This window comes from Pleurodeles waltl, chromosome 3_1 (genome assembly GCF_031143425.1).
Source record: "Pleurodeles waltl isolate 20211129_DDA chromosome 3_1, aPleWal1.hap1.20221129, whole genome shotgun sequence".
Taxonomy (NCBI): domain Eukaryota; kingdom Metazoa; phylum Chordata; class Amphibia; order Caudata; family Salamandridae; genus Pleurodeles; species Pleurodeles waltl.
Window position 1 is genome coordinate 1340408882 of NC_090440.1, and position 23744 is coordinate 1340432625.

The following is a 23744-nucleotide window of genomic DNA, read 5'->3' on the forward strand; positions in this document are numbered from 1 at the left end:
TTTGTCACCCCTTTGTCCTTCTCTCGTACAGTATCCTGATTGGTCCACCACTTCTGCAAATTCAATAGCGCCTTAATAATGGGCTTTTTGCTGCCCTGTCTTTCTTGCATCTTTTTTGCTCCGGCATTGGTCACTTATCAGTTCTTCCATCATTGATCAAAGCTGGCACTTGATGGTCAAATCATGTAGCCTAGAAGCAAATTATTCAACACTAGTCAGTTTTTTTTTGAGGCGCCGAAAATAATTTAAACCTGGACATGACACATTGGTGTCTTTTGCAAATATTATTTACAACCTCTGCTGGCAATCCAGATTAAGTACAACCGGTATTTCAAAATTCATCGACCTTCTTGGCTTTAAGTGCTGAGAAGAATGGCCTTTTCCCTAGATGGTCTAAACTCCTGATCAATGGTCTCTAAATAATGGTCAGACGTGTCTTCCGATTCCTCCAAAGAGATGGGTGGATCACCTGCTTTTGTCAAGAAAAACAGTGGAGGTACATTTCCTGGTGTTGACTCCATGTTAAAAATCTAGTTATATGCAACGTTAAAATGGATTTAGAGTGAGAGTCTGTTTTGTAGTTCTAGGCCAGATTGGTGCACCAGTCCTTTATTTCCTCACTTGGTGGTGGTGCCTGTAGTCCTTTGCTTTTTTCCCCATATAGGTGGGTGTGGTCAAATGCAGGAGAAGCATGTTGCAGGCAGAAGCAGTGACGAGGTGGAGTTCTGCTAAGTAGCCTGGTAGGTGCTCTTTGAGCGCTTTAAGTTTTGTGAAGTACATTCTGTACCCTTGGTACATGCCATATTGAGTTTGCCTATTAAGAGGAAGTGTTGGGCAGAGGCAGCAGTTGTGTTATGCAGAGCACTGGTTCAAGCTTGAGCATGCAAATGTTGTGCACAAGAGGTATTGGGAGTGGCAATGATTAAAGGTAGTGAGTGATCGGGTGCAAAATCTTCCAGATTTGACCTCTTAATGAACGTACAATATTTGTTTGGGCTTACCAGCAGTTTATTATCGGTTCTGTTATTGTCTCACCTTTCTAGCAGCCTCCAACAATTTTCTACCAATCAGTAATATTACTCTTCTGTAGCGTAAATAAATCATGCTGAATTCTGCTTTTTAGCGGTGGTCTATTGGAGTGATCATCACCAAATTTGAAAAAAGAAACTTCTGTAACCATGAAGGTATATCTTTAATAAGAAACACAGCTTAAGATGGAGCTCCCACACCAGACTCAGGGTAACTGTCAAGTGTAGAACCCCCACAGCTGGCAGCAAGCTCATCATGAGAATTCTCAGCATGCAGAGCACACTGAAATTTCAAATAATAAGTCACAACACGTCTTAAAATTATTCCTAGGTGAAGTGAGGAGAAATGGCCAGGCTGACTCAGTGAAAGGGTATTAGGCAGCAATACCTTTCAGTGTAATACATTTTGTTATTAGTTAAGAGAAGTGATGATCCACATTAAATAAAAACACAACACTTGTCAGGGCCAACCAATAAAGTCACTAAATTAATTGTATCTCATTCCGAATGTAGCTATGGCATAAAGCAGAGAAGTTTAACTTACAATGTGCCAAGTGTTTATGAGGTACAGGGGCGTGGCCTGGAGCCCATGGAGTGAGTAGCTGAGGAGAGGAGCTCCGGCCCAGGATCCTCCCTCCGCATGTATCCTGACCCCATAGCCTCGTAATTTGTGTGCCAACTCGCTCCCCCAAGATCCGGTGGGGGGAGCACACAAAGGAACGGAGCGGAGCAGTAGCGGCGAGGTCAAGAGTCGGCCCGTGACGACAGAGTCCGCCGAGCCGCTTGGTTGCAAATTGCCGGGCGTGACTGGGGGGGCCGCACGGGAAGTGTGCGCGCGGCCTCTGGGGGCCGCTGAAGTAGACTGGCGCAAGGGGGTCCCCAGAGAGGAACAAGGACAAAAAAAAGCAAAGGCGGCCCGTGGATACATCAGGCCAGAGGGGAGCGTCCTCGACCGGGGGACAGGAGGGAGGCCCAAGGATTGGGGCAGCTGGGCCTACATCGACCTCTGCCTCTCACAAACAGCGGCGGGGAGCGAGACACGGGGCCCTCCACGCAGCGAAGGAGACAGAGCGCAGCCCGACTGCACGAGGCAGGCTGCAGGCCGCGACGAAGACACAGACTGCGAGCTTGGTAGGGACCCATCCCTGCTTACAGAAACTGTGCTGGGGGCATAGTGGGGAAGAGCCTGGGTGGGGGGGAAGCGGGGGGTGCGAACGGAGCCTGACTGTTGGACTTAGGCACATGAACAATCAGTGCTGTGGTGGAACGACGGAGAGTTACTAAACAATGGGCAAAACCAACAGGAAAAAGGACATGACAGGAAACACAAGCTTGCAACAAGGCTGTCCCACCTCTTCCCCTACAAATACGGCACAGACAGCGCCCCTTGACAATCCAGCGTGGGATCCCTCTTTGGGAGACATACTGTAGGCCATCACGACCTCCAGGGAAATCCTGGAGTCTAAAATTGATACACTTGCTGTGGACTTGGGCCTACTGAGAGAGGATGAAAGACGTTTGGCAGAAAGAGTTGCAACAACGGAACGAAGCATGGAGGAGCTCAAACCGGAAGTGACAGCGACAGAAGACAGTGTATCTGCCCTAGAGAAGCAAGTAGGGACGCTAATGGTCCGCGCTCAGGACGCCGAGAACAGGTCAAGAAACAACATCCGCATAGTAGGGAAACCCTGAAAGTTGAGTTAAAAGACTTAACAGTGTACCTAGAGAACTGGATAAGCACTGAGGTAGCACCGGAGGGCCTATCGCGATTCTTTGCTTTCGAGAGGGCATATAGGGTGCCAGGACAAATCCACCCTCCCCCGGGGCCCCGCCGCGGCCGATGGTGCCCCGACTGCTGCACTATAAAGGACCGGGACCACATCCTTGCTCAAGCTAGAAAAGGTGGGGAATTGAGAGTGGAGAACAGCATAGTCTGAATTTTCCCCGACACCTCTCGTGAGTGGCAAAAACAAAGTGCAACTTTCCTAGAGATCAAGAAACAGTTGCAATTATTAAACCTCTTGTTCGCCATGCTTTTCCTTCTACACTGAGGGTGGCGGAAGGCAGAGGGGTGAGATATTTCTGTACACCACAAGAAGCGAGGGAATGGCTAGATGAGCGGGAAGGCCACACAGGCATGAGGGCACCTAGCAGAACCAGACCTAGGAGCAGACAACAGCAATCCAATGTCCCCGGCGCAGGGGGGCAGCGCCCACCTTGCAGGAAGCACAGGAGGAGAGACAGCATGCCACCACAGCCATGGCATCATTGAGCGAGGGAGGCTAGCCCACGATCTAAGGCGACAACTAGAGATACGCAAGGATCAGACTCTGATGTGGAATCTGAGAGCTCGGCGGCAATGAGCGTGGAACTGCCAGTGGTGACACCGGGAACAGCCGAGGATATAATTTGACACCATGGCCAAGATCTGATGCGGTTACATGGGGCCCTGCCGCAGTGAATCTGGGACCAGAAGAGAGATGCAACGCCAAGGCTTAAGGAATACAGATGGGGGAGTACCTGGTGCCATGAGTCCCACGCGGCTGGAGAACTAACCTCACCCACCCCTTAAGCACTGATTTGAGTTTGCAATAGTTTGGATGAGGAGCTGTTTTGACACCTGTCCTGGGGGGAAAGGGATTTGGGGAGTTTGTTGTTTACAGTTATAGGGAAACCCACCAACTGCCTCATCCGACAAATGTTTCAGGAAGTAAACAATGACAATATGCGCCTATTGCAGGATGAGCAGATGAATAGACACACAAAAGTACTACTAATTTCTCATGGGTGATCTACAAAATTGCAAGGTGGTCTCCTGGAATATAAGGGGCATGTGTAGTATGGCTAAACAATACAAGATATACTCCTATTTGGAGAGGAGAGGGGCTCATATAGTAATGTTACAAGAGACACACCAGACGGCAGCGGAAGGTGCGGCGCTGCAGAGAAGATGGAGGGGCCAAGTTTATTACACAACCTACTGAGCGTATGCACGGGGCACCCTAATATGGATAAAAGCAGGAGTACCATTCTGAATGACAAGTACACTTATAGATCCTAAAAGGCGCTTTGTAATGGTCACTGGCCGATTTGGGGGAGGGAGGGGGAGATATTGCGCTATTAAATATACACACGCTGAGCACAGACCAGAGCACATTCTTAGATCATCTTGAGTGTACTTGCCCCCCACCTGCTTCACGCAACACTGATTGGGGGGGACTTTAACTGTGTGGCCAATCCCGAACTAGACAGATCCCACCCCCGATGAGGGAATCACTAGTGAATGCTCTAGCTAAAAAAAAATCCAGGATTGGTAGGCTGAGTGACAATACTAGATTCCTGGAGACACCTTAACCCGAGCACCCGACTACTCAGCAGTACGACTTACATGTGCGACTGGACACTTTTTTTATGCACGCCTGAGCTACATACACAAGTCAGAGATGTTGAGTACTTGGAAAGAACAATTTCTAACCACAACCCTATCCTACTTTATTTATCCTGGAAAAAAAACTAACACATGCATACCTTCTTGGCGCCTAATACCCGATTCCCTAGAAGACTCTGTATTCGGGATCAAATAAGGGGACACATCAAACATTACTTTGAGGATAATGAGGCTACAGCCCCTTCCCCCTAGATACACTGGGATGCATTCAAGGTGGTGGTTTGGGGGTGGTGTATCGCTCCATCAATGGGGATTAGGAGGACACTGATACGAGAGATAGCTGAGAAAGAACTGCGAACATTGGAAGTCCAGAACACCCCGAGCTGTGGGGAGAAGCACACGAGGCTAGAGGGAGGGTTACAGAACACACTGAGAGGCTCCGATGTTTCGATTATAAAAACTACATGATGAGGGCACATTCGGAGAGGGATAAAGCGGGCGCACTATAGGCATGGTGGCCAACCTCACGAAATGAGACCAGGACCCCTCCAGGGGATAGACTATATCGGCAGGACGAAATTAACCGTCACTTCCTTGAATACTATACTATACTCTATACCACACCGGTGCCTTAGTAAGGAGGAGAGAATCTCACTGGGGGCGAGGTGGAGGTCTCAGAAATTAAAAAAGTCATGGCCTGGCATAGGGGAAAACCCCAGGCACAGATGGATTGCCAATAGAGTTTTAGGCCACATATGCACAGGAACTGGCTCCTAAACTAGCTCAATTATATAGTAAGGCACGTGAGACGGAACACCTCCCAAACTGTATAAAGGAAGCCTTGATAATTCCTCTACTCAAACCCGGTAAACCGATAGCAAAGCCTATAGGCCCCTATCCATGCTGAATTCGGACTACAAGATCTTAAGCCGAATACTAGCGACAAGGTTGCTCCCATATATGACCCACTTGGTTCATACTAAGCGGGTTTTATCCCCACCAGAAATACTGCCCAGAATATCATTTGAGCTATTGTAGACACTGTCACTCCACACGTAGATACGGCGACTATACTGGCAGTAGATATAGAAAAAGCATTCAACAGTTTAGAATGGGATTATTTATACGCAGTTCTTGCTCACATGGGTCTGGGCGAGGGCTTAATTAAATGGATGAAACTATTATACACAGACCTCACAGCATGGGTCAGAACTGGGGTCACAATCTCAGAGCAATACTCAGTAGAAAGGGGCACCAGGCAGGGTTGTCCACTCTCGCCATTATTATTTGCTTTGGCAATGGAACCCTTGGCTGCCCAAGCTCGAGCCTCCACTTGGTGCAGGGGGCCGATGCAGGGCGACCGGCGTCACATGATAGCGATGTACGCGATGACCTGCTGCTATTTTTACAAGACACTGGGCTGGACCTAAAGGGAGCCTGAGCACTCTTGGCAGTTTGGCCATGACAGGACTGCAGGTAAACTGGCAGAAATCATACTTGTTCCCGCTACAGGCGGACCGTAACCCACCTGAAGGGCTGAGAAATGTGTCATGGGAGCCCCATTGTATGTCTTATCTGTACCACACTAGGGCAGATAGCCTGGAGGGCAATATAGAGAGCGCCATTAGGGCATTGAAAACCAGTATAAGCTTTTGGAGGTCACTCCCACTCTCTGTGGCTGGACGAATAGCACTAATTAAGATGGTGGCGCTGCTGAGGCTCTTATATATTTTTTTTGCAGTATTGCCGATTTGGGTCCCTGTCGCGATTTTCAGGGAACTGGATTCCTTAATCACGGCGTTTATATGGGGGAGATGGGAGATGCAGAGTGGCACTAGCCACTTTGAAGCGACCTTGTGTGGAGGGGGGCCTAGCGGTCCTAGACTGAGGCCTACTACTTGGCGGCCCAGCTGCAGTGGTTGACCCGGTGGGCAGCGGAGCGCGGGGCCTGAGCGGATGATGGAGCCACCTCGACTACCCATGTTTCTGTACTGGCAGGCCTATTCTTTAATCTCACTGGATCGGGCCCGGTACTCGTTCCGGGGATTCGGGTCCTCCGCCGATGTTGGAGACGATGCCTCTATAGAACAGGCACGACCACGCCTTATACACCTGAGATACCAATGGAGTGGCTTCAGTGGCTACCTCGAGCAGGCGAGTGGAAGGGATTGACGACCTGGGAGGAAGCAGGGGCCTTGCAGATGGGGGACCTATATCGAGAGGGCAACCTGATACCATTCGAAGACTTTCGACAGGAACATGACCTGCCGCAGGGCCACTTCCTCATGCACCGAGCGCTTATACGCACCATTGGTGCCCATCAGCAAATGGGAAGTGCCGAGCCTTGCATTTACGGGCCCACCACCTACCTAATGACCTCCGATGGCACACACAAAGCCATTATTGATATATATGGAACGATCCACACAGGAGCGATGCGCCCCCTAGACGACCTACGACATAAATGGGAGATAGACCTGGGGACCCCAATACCAGAGGGGGCCTGGGAACAGATACTGGAGAGGGCGCAGAAGCTCTCCAGAAACGCTAGCTTTCAACCTATACATTTTTATGTCATACATAGAGCCTATCTCACCCCAAAAAGACTCCAGGATCACCTCCACTTAAGAGACGCGAAATGTCCCCGATGTGGAGAAGAGGCAGCGGAATTTATACACATGATGTGGTCCTGCCCATATTTAACGATTTACTGGAGAGCGGGGACGGCATATGTGGCGGAAATCATTGAGCATGAAACTGCGTGCACTCCAGCCCACTGTTTGTTACATTGGTTCCCCCACACTCCCAAGAATAAGGCAACTAGCAAATTCCAGGACTTTGCACATAGATTGGCCAAACGAGAGTTGGCAAAGAACTGGAAGAGCTCGACAGGCCCCAGCCTCCAATGCTGGAAAAGGGAGCTAAGGTGATGGGCAGAGTACAAAAGCTTAGTGCTGAAAAGGGAGCACGGACAGAGAAGGGGATCCCCGGAGATAGCAAATGTCTGGGAACAGATTGTCACAACATTACAGGAAGAAACTAGGACTTCTCACATAGAAGGGGCTGATAACACAGCACCACCTACAACATAAGGCAACACCACATCCTCAAAGTGGAAAGCAGGCAGAGCATAGAATAAAGCACGTAAGTGACCTATAAACTTGAGCACTCAGAGACACCACAGCGCAACACAAGCATAGGCACATTAAGAAATGACTTCACCGGGTTGGGTGGTTAGGTGGCGGGAATACGGGGGATAGTTGATTGCCATTGATTACTACTTCATCCTAGCTCACGGACAAGAGACATATACACACAAACGCTCCCCTGCTGCAAACGTATATGGGGAACTGACCTAATCAGAGGGGCGCGGGGCGGAAGATATATGACTCTTTTGTAATAATGTAACGATAGCAAACACCGAGAAGTATTTAACAAAGTTATAGTTAGTGACAAAAGATATATGTATACAAACATTGTGCCACTCTTAGAAATTGAATGTTTCTAAACTAAAATACCAATAAAATCTGCTTAAAAAGAAAAAAGTATTTATGGAGGTACCAAAATAGGAATAAAGTCAAAACATAAGAAAACTTGCAACCCAATTTAGAAAAATAATAAAGTAAATGATACCAAAATGTCAAACGTCCAATAAGGATACAGGAGATACAAATTGAGGCTGACTAGAATGGAGCGCAGCTTTGATACAGATAGCAGGTTCAATCCTGCTGGAAATTTAATTTGGGACTTAAAAACTGAAGGCCAAAATTTTCAGTGGGACAAGGAGGAAGGCTGCAGCCGAGGTGGGCTCCACAAGGTTGGCCAGCCTTCAGACGAGGCCCAGTGAAGCTGCTGGTTTTGGGCAAGAAAGAACCAAGCGGGAGAAATTTGAATGTCACCCCACTAAGAAAGTCCCTCATCAGCCAGATACTTTTGGCCTGGTCTTGATTTCTTCGTTTGCACCCTTCTGGAGCCTGATTCCTCCAGTGGAGCAAGGCTGCAAGCTGTAGTAGAAAAGGTCACCAGGAGGCCATATACTTTGTCTGTAAGAGAATGCTGAATCAGACTGGCTGCTGCGGAGAAGCTCAGAGCGGGGAAAACCCCAGCCCTTTAGCCCAGCAGCAACACACCTTGGTCAAATCGGCTTGGCAGATTTGGACTGAGCCTCAAGAGGTCTTTGGAACCGAAACGTTAAGTCCCAGGCTTTCAGGGGTGGTTAAAGAAGTCCACCTAAACTCAGCCAAGGAACTCCGGAACAGCACTTGGATGAGAAGGGGGCAGGACTAATTTCAGCAGATGCCATCAGTAGGGTCCAGGGCAGGTCCAGATAGAATTCATCAGCTGGGCAGTTGCCGGAAAGGCCTTTTGTAGCTTGTTGAATCCCTGTAGATTTAAAAGATCGGCCGTACGACCCTTCAAGTCCACTTCTTTCTCCTGGGTACAAGTGGGAACAGGCACAGTCCTCCAAGGATCCTCTCTGGTTTCGAGACCGCAGCCTCAGTCCACTTCTGATCATCTGCAGGTCCACGGTTGTTCCCAGGAGGATAATGGGGATGCCACATTTATGCCTGCCACCAGCTTGAGGGTAACTTCTGGCTCTTTTCTCACCAACGGGATAAAGGTTCCCAGGGGTTACCTACCCATTTTTGCAGTATTTCCTATGCCCTGCTGTAAACAATCCCACAGAGCCCCTCTTTGCCTAAATCCATTATAGTGAAACCCTTATCGCCTTGTGCAGAGCCCGTATGCCCAGCTCAGACTTGTGGTCAGGGAAATGATCAACCCATCTTCTGTGGCCACTTGACACTAGTTCTGGGGGCAGCTCCCATACACTTTGGAGCAATGCCTGTCTAACTGGGGGGAGGGGGGTTTGAACAAAAGAAGGGGCCCACCCAGGTGACATCTGCTTGTGACGGGAGCACTTTGAAGTAAATTAAGTTCCTCTGCACTACCGAAATGGTCATTCTGCCAGAGAAACAGAAACACCCTCCCCACAACCAGACCTTTGTCTCTACTCTCTGAGCAGTTTTCAAACATCATTTAAGGCTTGGGCACTCAAATGGCTGCAAACTTAGAGGTCTAATTCCAATTCCTAGTGTTTAGGCAGGAAAAAGGTAACTTTCTAAAAGTACCTTTTCCTTAACATTTATTAACAATTACTTTACTAGTGAATAGTTATTTCCTAGCAGAAGATATCTTTATTAAATTCAATTGTGTACCCATCCCAGTGCTTCTCTGATTGAACACCCAGCCTTGCTACAGTGAAAACAGCTTTTGGGAGCTAGTCACTATAGGGACATGTTTAGCATTACATTTCTTCATATCTTGCTTCTAAACACCACCATGCATTCATCATTATAGACTACAAGGGCTACTTAGGGGTGACAAATATTTAAGAAGAAAGTTCTGACCTCTCAAAAGGGTTTATTTTGAAAGATCTAATTGTAATTTTTAAATTGCATCAATTAGGCTACTGTGGAAAGCTTGAAGCCCTGCTTTACACTGCCGTTGTAGTGGATGGCACAATAGGTGCAGCAGTACACTAGTGGCAATTACCTTACAAGCCCTAGGTACAGCTGTTACTATACACTATGGACTTAGAGGTAAGATAAACATGCCATGCCAATTGGGAGAACATTAATTAAACTATGTTAACAGGGGGTGCACAGGTACTTTGACACTGGCTGGCAGGGGGTAAATTACACAGAGTTTTATAGCCAGCAAAAAACAGACAGGGTAAAAAGTCTGAGAAAAATAAGTGGGCCAGACAGCAAAAGCTGCCTGGTCCCATTCACCCCAATGAATAATTCACTGGTAGGTGGGGCAGGCAGTGATATGAAGAAAGGTGCTGCAAGTAAAGGTAATGGGGCATGCAAAGACCTGTGTAGTGAGGAAGTGACAAACTTGCTCTTTTGCATGCAACCTATTTCTTTGTAGGGTAGAGTCAAGGAGTAGGGTGTTATGGAAAAGAATATCATAGCCTGTAGCTGCATGCAATTCACTTCTGTTCTGGACAGGTGAGAAGGCAGCCTGTAAAACTAAGAGCCACCAGCACTAAGCAGCTATGTCGTGTGAGAGGGGGATGTTGAGGCACAGTTCATGTAAGCATGTCTTAAGAACAATATTACTGCCACTTGGGACAGAGGTTTCAAATGGACTAGAGAGAACAGATTAGTGACCTGTTGGACTGGGCTTCAAGAAATAGAAGAGGTGCTCTATTTTCTTTAACTACACACAAAAACTAAACACTACATGAAAAAGGTTCAAGAGACTCCTAAAGGAGTACTCTGTTGGGGATAGGTGCAGCACTGCCTCAGGATGTCTGAGAATTGCTTCCGCTTTAGGCATGTAAAAGGGCACACTCAAAGACTAGAGCAGAGGTCTCCAACCTTTTCTGTAGTGAGAGATACTTCTGATCACTGAAAATCATTCTGAGCTACTGCAGGCCAAGGCATTCGTGCAGTGTTACCAGACACCCTAGTGCCGAGCGTCTTTGACTTTAAGCCTAATGTCCATACAACCAGATACTATGGTTTGAACAAAAAACTTTTTTTACTAGGGGAGCTAGGCAGGACTGTCAAGTGTGCCAGTGAGAGCGTGGTCTTGTGGCATATGAATGGGGTATATATGTATGAGTGAAAAAGAGCTTCCGTCATATGTACTTGTGGCAGAGGACATACCTTTCCCCATATATGGAACCGTTACATGTATAACACAAACATATAACCATTTTTTTAAACTGCAGAAATGTAAAGTGCATATTAATGTTCTGCAAAAATATTTATAATAATATGGAACATTTTTCCACACTTTAAATTCTTCCAACTTAAAAATGGCTGTATTTTTCAATTATAAATCTGACACTATGTCTACCAGTCACTCGAAGCGGGATTCCTGCTGTGTGTAAATGTGACACCATGAAATGGGAGAAATTTAAACTGAAGAGTTAACTATGTTGTTTATATGGATTCCATAAAACTCATCATTTACAACTGCTCCCATTTCAAAGTGTCACATTTGCAAACAGCAGGCATCTGGCACATAGTGGCCTGTATACATGGTGCCTGATTTATAATAGAAAATATAGCCTTTAAATTAATTAGAGGAATTGAGAGATAAGAAACATGCTTCCCAAAATAGTAAGACATAATTCACTCAATGTTTCAAATAATTATCTTTCTTCACTTTAAATTTCTCCCATTTAAAAAAATGACTGTATTCTTCAGCCAGAAATATGACAGTGTGCACTGGCCAATGGGAGCAACAGGCCTGTTGTTTGTAAATGTGACACTTTAAAATGGGAGAAAATGATTAAGTTAACTCTTCATTTTAATTAACTTAGCACATCATTTTAATTTTCTCATTTAAAAGCATTCAGAAACATTTTATTCTCACACTAGAAGACAAGGACTTTTATTTAAGATTTAAATACCTCAGTGCTTCAGTTCTTCACCTCTGTGCCCTCAGTCATATATCTGACTCCAGCACTGCTCATTATAACGACCTGCTATCCATAGTCTGAAGATATCCTGATGAATTACCACAGCCTTCCCTTAACTTTAAAAGGAAAGTGTGACCCTGTATCTATTTTCTTTTTTTTAAATAAACTCAAGGCAGTGAGATACTCTGAATGTGCCTTTGAGCTACTGGTAGCTTGAGATCGACCTGCTGGAGTCATCTGACCTAGAACCTTCTGTACCCAATAGCTATTTCTGACTGAATTGGGGAAAACACTGTTGCTTAAGGCATCCTCTAAAGTAGATGCTGGTGTAGAAAAGAGGGGAGGCTGCAGTGGTGGCAAGACATGGATTGGTCCTGATCCACATTTACATAGTTTCTTCAATGAACCAAGCAGCAACCACTCTACGTAGGAACTCTTTGCTACTATTCCCATTACATGTCTGAATTTAGAATGCAATTAAGCACACTGAGAGGTCCAAGATATACCTTCAGAAATCCAATGAATGTTTAAAGCAAAACGAGCAAGTTTGCAACAAGTGTTGTGCTTGGTGGAGGATAACTGCATGGCAAACTAAAAAGATGTTTAATTCTAATTTCTACCCATGTAACAAACTCCTTGTATCTCCAAGTACTGAAGAAATCAGGATCACAAAGAAGCCCACTTTACACCAGTTTCACATAAAAGGTGGGACCATGTGGACAATAAGGCCATGGCGCTTAAGAACAAGGCATAGCTCAAGCAAAAGGCCCCTAGGACAGGCCTATTGTAACAGGGGATGGAAAGGCTCCAAATGGACTGGAAAGGGCCACTGACATGTTGTGATCTGCAAGGGGTATAGGAAATGCAACATTTTCTGTTAGTAAGTGCACATTGTAAGGACTGGGTGAAAAATTGTTGACTACTGACCCTAATTGTGGAAAAGGTTTAAAATATAAGTGGCTATCCAATTTCAATCATCTTTTGAATTGTGGCCTTCAAGTGGTCTATATGACAATAACTTGGTCACATATACCAAAATTCTTTTTGCAAGGGATCAGTCAACAGCAAGCAATCTGAAAATGTCATCTTTTGACGAAAGCATGAATGGTTTTATTCACAAGGATTCTACAGATTGAACAACAAACTGAACCAAGGATTTTTTATTCCAAGGTTTTGGCAGATAGTGCTCTCACCAAGTACATAGGCCTCCTATACCTCTATTTTATGCTGGATGGATTCCAAAATTAAGCACCCAAATGGACCAAGACTATACACTATACTTATAGGTAATTGTCTAATTTTCCTTGCTGTTGTCACAATGACAGTGTTTGTTTGAAACATCTGCTTTCATCATGCGTCCAGAAAAAACAATCTGCATTAAAGCTCCGACAGTTTATTTAAGCTTCCTTTATTGCTCATGATTCACCAGAATTAAGCACCTGTAGCTATGATACATCAGATTAAGCATGTGGCTTGTCTTGGCAAAGCAGACAGTGAACACTGCGAGAGTGCTGGGCGGGGGGGGGGCCTGCACTATCCATGCCAAGTGCATGGGCAATGTAAGGCCCCCCACTCCCCTCCGGCCCCTGTACTCCACCAGCCTTTTCATGGTGGTGCTACTGCCATGAAAAGGCTGGCAGAGAACAAGGTTGTAATCTGCAGGACAGCACTGCATGCAGCGCTGCACTGGCGGATTACGATCTCTGCCAAAGCCAGGACACCGGGATCATGGATCCTGGCAGGGCTGTTGGTTCCCTGGCGGTCTGACCGCCAGGTTTTTAATGTGGTTGTCAGACCGCGAATGTGGTGGTCTGACGACCGCCACAATCGTAATGAGGCCGAGAGTGTTTAAAAGATTCTGTAGCAAATGCTAATTAGGAGTTACAAGCCTTGAAAAAGCCCTGGCCTTGCAGGCAATCAAAAGGGTGAAACATGTGTCGGTTACAAGTACTTAACCTGATCTATCATGGCTACAAGGGCTTAACCTGATGAATCATGAGACATAAAGCAAGCTAAACCAGGATTACCAAGTACTTAACCTGATGTATAATGGCTACAAAGTGCTTAAATCTGATGAACCATGAACGATAAAACAAGTTTAACAAAACTATCAGAGGATTAATGAAGACTGCTTTTTATGGTTGCATGATGAAAGTGGATGTTACAAACTGAAATAACACTGTTGCTATAACAGCACGAAGGTAAATTAGACACTCATAACCTATAATCATCATTCAATTAGTAAAAGTCGACCCAATTACTAAGGAGTGTCACAGAGTTTTCCACATCAAGTGAATCATGAGCAGGTTGAGCGTCAATACTTGATCTACACTGTACACTAAATGCTTTCTTGGAAGTCCATGCTCAGTTTAGGCTTAAAAGTGTCTAAATCTCTGGAGTATCATTTAAGCTGGTGTACCATATTTTGTTCTATGGATTCTTTATCTTTCCACAAACCTGAATTACGGTCACAGTAGAATATAATGTGCAAGGTATGTACCATTGTGACCGTAGTAAGTGCGTTCCCACCGTCCTTTCTACCTTCCGATAATCACACTATTTCCCACCCACACTCTATGTGCCCACAATGTGGTGTGCAGAGACTAATTGATCCTACAGAAACCATAAGCCAGGTTGAGCCGAAAAGAGGGAGTGCGGGGGAGAAGGGCAGAGCACAGCAGATCCTTAAGCTTCTTAAAAACAATGTTTTCTGTTTACTTATTTATAGACTTAAGTGTTCTTCCACACAAGGGCACCAAAACTGCAGTACGGAGAAATCATATAAATAGAAACAACTATTTAAATGGATTAAACAAGGCCTTTTAATGCTTTCTGAAATGTCAGGTTTGTCTCATTTTGCAATGCCAAAGGTTCCATTGGATGGGAACGACCACAAAAATGACCAACCACAAACCCTGGGTTTCTTCAATAACCTGAAGAAAAAAAAAATGATTCTGTGGACTTACCACTCAAAATAGGCAGTACCAACCAAGTCACTTTATAAGAGGTTTATTGCACTTAGCACTAATCAAAAATACTTCTGTGCTTCAACATGTGAAGACAGCACATCCTTTAGGTTTGTATGAATGTGGGGGCTGATAAAAGCATAAGCCTAGCTTTAACGCAAAGGAATGCTGTTCAACAGAATTGGTGGGATGTAAGGAGGGAGACACACATACTACAGGTGTAGGAAGCTGGCGCTTCATATAATGGACCAAAATGAGTTACACTATGCAAAGAGTCCAAGCAATCCCCCAGATGGCCCAGAAGTATAACAGAGGAACAAGTGACATCCCAAATGCTCTCTTTTTGGGTAGTGTGATGGCGCAGTTAGGCACATCAGAGGGTAGTGCTAAGCGTGTAAGACACACACTCATGCAGTAAGTGAGTCACAAACTCAAAGAAATCCGACTCCAATTTATAAAAAAAAACACACACATACTTTTATATAAATTTAGAAACCAAAATCAGTGGAATCAGACAAGTACTTTTGGGGATATGAATTTTTCTTTACAGTTTTTTTAAACGTTGACAGTTCGTGCAATGTTTGGGTGTGGTTATAGAATCTATGGGGGAAAAACTTGTACTGCATTCAGGCACTTCACAGAAACTTACAGGGCTGTTCTCAAGGACTTAAGGTGAGTATGCAGCCACACAACAGGTCACCTCAGGAGGCTCTGGTGCGTCCGTCTGCAGAGATATGTTATGGCATCAGAAGTCCCATTCACTTTAATGGGGAAACAGTCCAGTTGGTAAATTGTTGGAAGTTGGGACTGGAAGACCAGTCCGTGGGAGCACACAGCGGGGCTTAATCCTTGAGGTCCTCGGGTACGTGGAGGTACCTCAGGAGGCTCTGGTGCGTCCGTCTGCAGAGGTATTTTATGACATCAGAAGTCCCATTCACTTTAATGGGGAAACGGTCCAGTTGGAAAATTGTTGGAAGTTGGGACTGGAAGACCAGTCCGTGGGAGCCCACAGCGGGGCTTAATCCTTGAGGTCCTCGGGCACGTGAAGACACAGTCAGTCCACCTCTCCTTGGGCTGTGGGGCTTGAGAGCTGTGGTGTCTTTTGGTTTCGGGTCAGTGCTGGATTTCCTCAAGGTTGCAGGGTGGGGGTGGGGGGGGGAGGGGGGGAAGTGTCTGCAGAAACAGTCTGCATGCGTGAACTGGGGGGTCCAGTCCGACCAAGCCAACAAGTGGGCTCAGGTCTCACAAGGCTGGGAGACATGGGGAGACCCTTGGTTCTCTTCTCATAGAAAAGAGGCAGGTGGTTGCAGAGATGTTTTGAGGTATCAGGTTTCTGTCTCCTGGCTACTCTCGGTTAAAGGGGGGGGGGGTCGGCGGAAACAGGCTGCAGACTGTCTTTAAGTCCACAGTGGGTGCACTCAAGGTGGGCTTCATCTCTGGAGGGTCAGAGGACCACACTGACATCGTTGGCCCACCTCAGCATGAGCTGGGCAGGTTGGGTGCAATGGTGATGTCCAGCATCAGGATTTTGGCAGTCCCGATCCTCACAGTTTTTTTCTTGGGGTGCTTGCAGATGCAAGGGATGAGCTCCTCTACTCCAAGGGCGTCTTCTTGGCGATTTGGGAAGAACTGGCAGCTCTCCCAGTTTCTTGGAGGCTGCAGCAGCAGGACAGGTCAGTTGCACCTTGAGGGTCAGGTGCAGCATGCAGGCCAGCAGGGTTGGCGCCAAGTCAGTCGTGCTCCTCAGTTCTCAGATTCAGCAGGCTACTTGTCCACTCCTTGTGTGCCCAGCGAAGATCTGAGGACCTGGTATCAGGAGGTCCCCTAAATACTCAATTTAGAGATCATTAAGGGTAGTGAAGGGCTACTTACTCCTGGGGTCACTACACCCCCTGGATAACCACTTCCTGTGGGGAGTGGGCCTCACCCTATTCAGAGTTCCTAGATTCCACTACACACAAGATGACGGAATTTCCTAAGTGTTGTCCATTTCAGGCTTGTCACCCTAGGGGTGTTCCCAGTCTGGAAATGTAACACACCTCCTGCATAGCTAATTTGTCCACCTGTCCAGGTGGCAGATGGGCCCTGGGGTTGGGGGGTTGGCATCTTCCTCTGAGGAAGGCCAGATCTTCATACCAAAAGGTGGTGGGCTCCTTTGAAGCCCCTTGCCTTGGAATGCAGGTCATCCTGTGGGGGTGGGAGTGTGGCAGGTGGGGTGATGGTGGTGGGTGGAGGTTCCACACTCTGGCCCAGACAGGCTTTTGTTTCTGACCTCCAGAGGGCAAAGTCCCTCCCCCAGATTCTCATATGTTGGTGGCAGACTGGCCAGAATGAGTCAGTGAGCTCACGAGCAGTTGGTAGGTATTCAGGGGGCACTTCTAAAGGTACCCTCTGGGTGCATGTATAAATAAATACGTCACCGGAATCAGTGGCACTTAAGTGTTAAATGTAGCACAAGAAAAAGCACAACGAACAATAATAACATTGCCCACTTCAAAAATCTGAAACCTGCTCAGCAACGTTAATTATACTGCATGAATAAATATACAGCTCAGCAAAATGAAAGAACCTGTAAATGTTCTATATTTTAGAGGACATGAATCCAGCTCCACTCATTTATTCAAGAAAGATGAAAAGCTTTGTCTTTTACCAGTATGGCATAGAGACATAATGAACAAATTTAATCATCAATAAGTAAGCTTCATGTGACTGTATAAAGGATGGAAGAAGCTAAGATGACAGTTAGTGCAGAATATGAGTACCCAATGCACTCTAATACCGGGTCTCTTTCTTTCTACATCGTACACAGATGCACAGGTCAAGGACAGGCAACTTCTGATCACTTTAAATATACCATGTTTATCAGCTTTTAGATTGCTCCACAAATAAAGGTTGAAACAAAGCTGTCCTCTTTGATTAGGGTGGCACTAGAATGTATTTGCCAAGTTAAAGCAGGTTTAGCAATGGGGCGGGGGAAAAGTAAGTCACATTTAAACCCACCATTTGAAAAGATCGCGCAAATGTAAATTTAAAAAATGGCTAACGTAACAGCACCAATGTGCACCATGCAATCAGGCCTTACTACAATGTAGTTTTTTTCTGTTCGAATTTGTGATAACGAGATAAAATCGGCTCATATTGGCAATCGGTATCAACAAATACATTCCATCCCTGTAACTGGAACCAAATATGCCAGCAACGTTCTCTAAAATAAGAGGGTAAATGTTCCAGATTCATTAAAAGCAATTACTTGGTGGGAAGTAAATCGTACAAAAAAATAAAAATCCTGAAAATAAGTAAGGTAGCAAAGCAACCTCGACTCCCCGGGGTCCAATGTGCCCTTCCAGTGCAAAAGCAGATTAAGGAAGGGGGGTAATCTTTGCGCAATTATCTTTATACGAAAGGAGGATTTTGGATTTCTGAGTCCTCGTTACCATCATGACTGCCAGGCAAATTGTTTCAATGAATATTTACAAAATAGTGCCCATAGATCCAAATAGGTCTAATGCTTACTGTGTAGCCATGATAGGCATTTCATGCCTAGCCTGATACCAGTATATTACACAACTTCTAGATACTACTACTTATATGATATCCATGTTGCCATATACAGTTTTTCCTACAACTTACATCAAGTAGCTTAGCCAAGCTGTAAAAAAATTTGATTTATTGTAACTTGGCTTATACAAATAAATTTCAACAGTAATCCTCGTGTTTCAGTGCCAAAGAATGAAAACTCTGCAAACACTGTGAAAGCCACAGGGTCAGGTACTCCAGGTATATTTCAACGTCTTTGGAGCAGAGGGCAAGAGACGGATAGAGTGTTCAAATTTATCGACAGAATGTATGGTAATTTCACACATCTTCAGATTAAGGGCGTTAGACAATAGTTCTGAAACGTGTTTCCTTAAAAACAAAAACAAGCCTCAAGCTTCTCAAAACCGTTATCTTTCTTCCACCCGAGTTTAAAGTCTAAAATTTAAGTTTTCTTGTGGATTTCAACAGCTTCGCTGCTTAGTTGTTCCTGATAAGAGGTTGCTCTGATGAGTTGTAAATGGACACTTTCAGATGTCATGTCGGTCAGTGCCCCTGCCCATTCTTGCTGTTTAGGACTGTACTTATTTATTGCCAGACTTGTAGATTTTCAGTTTCTCCTCTTTTCATCAGAGGACCTCTTCTCGCGTTCTTTTGGTTTTCCTTCGCGTTCACCATCCCTGCTTCTACTTCGGTGGCGTCTGCGGTCCCTGCTTCTGGATCTTCTCTCCCGACTGCGTGACCTATGTTTTCGCTCACCTCTGTCACGACTCCTTTGACGTTCTCTACTCCTGCTTCTTCTTCGATCACGGCTCCTAGATCTCCGGTGGTCTCGTGATCTGCTGCCTCTCTCGTCTGAAGTTCTGCTTGAATGCCTACTGCGAGAACCGCTTCTTTTCCGCCTTTCTCTATCACGAGACTTTTCTTCCTCATCTCTTCGTTTCTTACCCTCTTCTGGCTCCCGTTCCTTTTCCTCTTTCTTTAAACGGTCATCACGGTCAGGCTCTTCCGTTTTTTTCCTTAATTTTTCTTTTAACTTTTCAACAGTGGATTTGATTGTAGCATAGCCCACATGCTGTTTTCCCATTAAATGATCATCCACCCTGGACTGCGCATCCCCTACAATCAAAAAGGCTCCGCACACTTCGCACACTTCCATTTGCTTTTCCTGAGCTGCAAAGCTCTCAATGGTAGATGTTGTAGACTTAAGTAGTTCTCTTTCCTCTTTGAGTTGTTCAACTAATTTCATCATTCCTTGGGCTTCTTCAACTTTTCCCTGGGACCCCAGTTCTTCAATTTTCTGCAGAAGTTCATCCATTTTTTCAGTTAACACTTGAACCTTTTCTTCGTTTTTGCCTGTAGGTCCAGCAGCCCGTTGGCTCTGAGACAAGGCCAAACGGGCATGTCCCCTACGTATGCGGCGTTCAACGTCTGCAAGTAAGCTCTCCAAGTATCTAAGAAAGTCTCTTTCATAGCCAGCTTTCAAAAAGCGAGAACTTTTTTCATACTGTTTACGTAGATTTTCATCATGAATCTTTTCACAGGGACCCAGGTCAGAGCGAGTGTTAGTGAATAGTTCAGCTGGGCAGAATTCACAGAGATAATATTTACACACACTTTCATGGTCCCAGCGCACATTGCCTCTCTTACGGTCAGGAGCCAAATTTCGATCCCGGCCCATAAGCTCATCGAGCAGTTGGGCGGCAGAAAGCATGTTTCCAACAGAGGGGTTTCACACTTGTCGACCAATCACGATGTTGCCAGGTCTGAAGAACAAAAAAGAAATTCAATTGAAAGGAAGCCCAGAACAAGCTTAGGCCCAAACAATTACAATTGTAACAAAAAAAAAAAACAAGAAAATGAATATGCAGGTGAAATTTCACACTTCATTAGAGACTTGCACTATTTTTTTTTAACTTATCATACAATCTGTTATACAGCATTCTGATCTCAAAAAGTAGCAGTCTGTGATGCAGTTTTAACTTACTACCAGTAGTGGTAAAGCTGTGAAACAACGACAGCAGGTTACAATAAAGCTGTTTTCCTGATTTTTTTTTATTTTGGCAAGTCTGGTCTCGGGTATCCAAGAGGAAAGGGGCACCGATATTTATTTTTTTCCAAATCCCAGAACTCATTAATGGGAACATCGCCCTCTCTCGGCCGCCCTGTATCTTGCATAGTACCTCTCGTATGCCTTGCCTTTTTGAACATCTCAGCTTTACAAGGGTAAGTAGATAGTTTATTAGTTAATTAAAACCATAAACATCACATTTGCAAAGAAAAGGAAAAAATAAAAAGCGATATGTAAAACATTAGTGATGCAATATTACTAATGTCTAAAAAGAAAATGTAATACATTCTACAGTTTTGCCCCTGGTTTTCTTCAATTACTAATACAAAACTTCCTTATTTCACCCTTCCTTATTCATAGTATGTACCTATTGTTTCCACTGGGAGCATTCCAATCTGCTGACTTGCTTTCGTGCAGGAAATTTTAGAGGTAAAAATTTCCAAACATTGGGTAAGCCTAGTGTTTGGTGTGGTGTTTCTTGGATTTAATGCTTCAATTAAAGCTTGTCTGCATTTTCTGACCCCTAATTCGTTTAATCCTTTTTTCAATAAATGTTTTCTTTCAATAGCCAAAGCTGGACAAATGTAGACCACATGTACTAGGTTTTCTATTGCTAGATGACAATCAAGGGGACTATCTAAGATGGGGAAAGAAAAAAAAACTACTAATGCCAGATGTGAACTAAATAAGCAGGATGACTGTATGCTGTCCTCCTTGCACATACTGGGGCTAATCCCCCATACTCAAAGGAAAATCAGAGAGCATATCGAAAATTAAATACCTCAATCAATTTTCCACTTTACAGTGACTATGTGATGAACGGTTAAATAAAATAATCTGGGACGTGACTGCAGATTTCTAGGGTCTTTAGCTAGAGATGAACATTAACGTGAAAAGGAAGGCATTTCATTTATGTACAGTTTCAGGATACAAAATCAGCTTGGGTTACGTAAAAAAAAAAATTAAAAAAAAGTGCACACGATTTAAAACTAAAACATTTTTAATTTTGTAAATGATTACAAAATACTGCCACAATGGATAACTTTAATAGGTCCAAATAAATCTTCTTAATCAAAACTTCAACAGGTCGGGTGTAAAACTGCCCATTTTGACCCCATTTCTAGCTCATCTATTCAGTGAATGTGCGGAGCACGGGTGTTCTATTGATAAAATTGCCGCGTGAAACGCCTTTAGGAATAGTTGATTTCTAGTTGCTAACGTAGAGCATTTGGAACCATGAGATAAGCTATGTAGTGCTTGCTAGCCCACATGACTAAACTGTACGATCCAGTGCAAATTACTTACATCTTCAATTGCTTTAATTACCAATATTGGTATTTTAGAGAGGGGACTTCAGTGTACTGTTGAGCACTATGCAAATATGAGTAATTCAACCATGGAGTACACCATGATTAATCATCCAGTAAGATAAGAGACCGCACGACGACTGTGTGAAAGACGCGTAAATAACTTTGCTACCGACCTATGGTGATAACCAAGTAACGTAATCGTTTGTGACACAAAGCTGGTTAGTACAATACTTATGACTAAGCTGGATTGTGTTCAATGTTTTCATTCGTTATAATAAAGAGTGCAAGAGTGTTAAGTCAGCAGAGTCGGGGAGCCATAGCAAGACAGCACTGAAGAGGAAAAGCAAAACTGTGACTAGGAACGCAACAAAGTCGCGATGGAGAACATGAAAGATATAATTATGTCTTCATCTTATAATTTTCCGTTTCCATATTGTAAATGAAATGATCACTGTCCAACATAGCGGTACTCGATCAATGTACCTTCCAAAAATATAAGTATGGGCCTGACCTGCCAGGGTTCAAACCGGTGGCATGCAAATACAAGAAGCGAATAGATGACATGAATAATTATTTCTGGCGGCCGGAAGAAGGGCAGGGTCTAGCATGACGCAGAGACACAGACACAAGTTACACTACCAGAGTAAACTACAGAAAATCGGAAACGAGGGGGCACAAAATTAGAAAAATTTGTATCTCAAACGTCTACCACTACTTAGCTCACTCCCAGCACATGTTGTTCTTTCTTACCACTTCACATGTGACCCTGAACCTGCTATGCTCCTCATTAATTTCACTACACAAATACGAACTCTGCAATCACTCCATTTTATTGCTATTTTGTATAACTTTTATATCATAGAACCTCCTCCCTATGATTACTGGTTCGCTTCTTTATTCTTTTAGACAAACCCCTCGAAGGCATTCACCAAGTTAAACCTGCATGTCGTCCTTCTTTTGTATCGGCGCTCCCACATTGCTGGGCTGAAGAAGCCGTTGGCAGCCATCACATTGCTAGCAAACCTGCTAGCCAGCACGTCCCGCCCTTCAGAGCTATTCCCTATCCGATTGGTAGACCTGCTACTAAACTCGTTCCTTACTGGCCGAAAGTCTACTAAGCAGATGCCAGCGTTTAAGAAGCCAGAGAAAAACAAGCGGCCTTTTGGGATAAAGGAACCCCACGTCTTAGCAGACGGTGGAACGAGTCGATTAATGGTGACAGCATAAGTAAAAACTAAGGGCGGGAGTGCAAAGCTGAACTGACCGGTAGCTCTGGCTGTGCTGGGGTGGCGTTCCCTCACTGCTCCCGGCTCCCGCTCTGTCCAGCCCTCGCTCCGTGGGTCACAGCGGCGCTCTGGCCTGCCTCTCGCTGCTCCAGCGGGCGCTCTATTCTGGGCGCGCCCCTTCCCGCGCTCGTTGGTGGTGCGGGCGCGCATAGTGCTGCAGGGGACGCTCTCTCTTGTCCTCTCGTTGGTTCCTGTCGCTGTTCTGATGCTTGTGATCCCTTGTTAATAAAGGCAGTGTCCACTCCTAGAGCCGTGGTCGGTGGTTAAATATCGCGCTTATATTGGTGTACAATAAAATGTACCACGAGGACAATTAAAACGTGAACATTTTTGACACGTTCGTTGGATTTTTTTTTTTTTAATTCCATGATAGGAAAGGGTCAGATTAAGCTCGGTCAAGCTTGTTTTACTGCCCCAGAAGCAAAATCAGCAATAAATGTGGAGTAGAACGGCGCAAAACTAGAGCCAGAAGACCAACCCATGGCCCACATAATCTCTTATAATCTAAAACCTAAAAGTTAGGTGTTAGAAGCCGTAGAACTCCGTGCAGAATGTTCACCAAAATCAATACCCGTTTATACTATAAGCAATTTTAACCAGGGACATTTTAAGGAATTGGAGTGCCCATGTCATCTTTGAGTTTGATTCATTTTCAGCTGTTTCATGCATTCTTTGGCCAGGCCACTGACAGTGCACAGGCACGTCCACATTCCTAAGGTG

At 45.0% G+C, this 23744-nt stretch overlaps 1 protein-coding gene across 1 annotated transcript; it reads right to left on the minus strand.

Moving 5' to 3' along the window:
* Window positions 1-18473: 18473 nt before the first annotated feature.
* On the minus strand, window positions 18474-23190 carry LOC138285153 (luc7-like protein 3). The gene is made up of 2 exons (XM_069224742.1): window positions 23003-23190; window positions 18474-20123 (listed from the first exon to the last, which is right to left on the minus strand). The coding sequence occupies exon 2, from the start codon at window positions 20069-20071 to the stop codon at window positions 18968-18970; it is 1104 nt and encodes a 367-aa protein (XP_069080843.1). The 5' UTR covers window positions 20072-20123; window positions 23003-23190; the 3' UTR covers window positions 18474-18967.
* Between the last annotated feature and the right edge of the window lie 554 nt (window positions 23191-23744).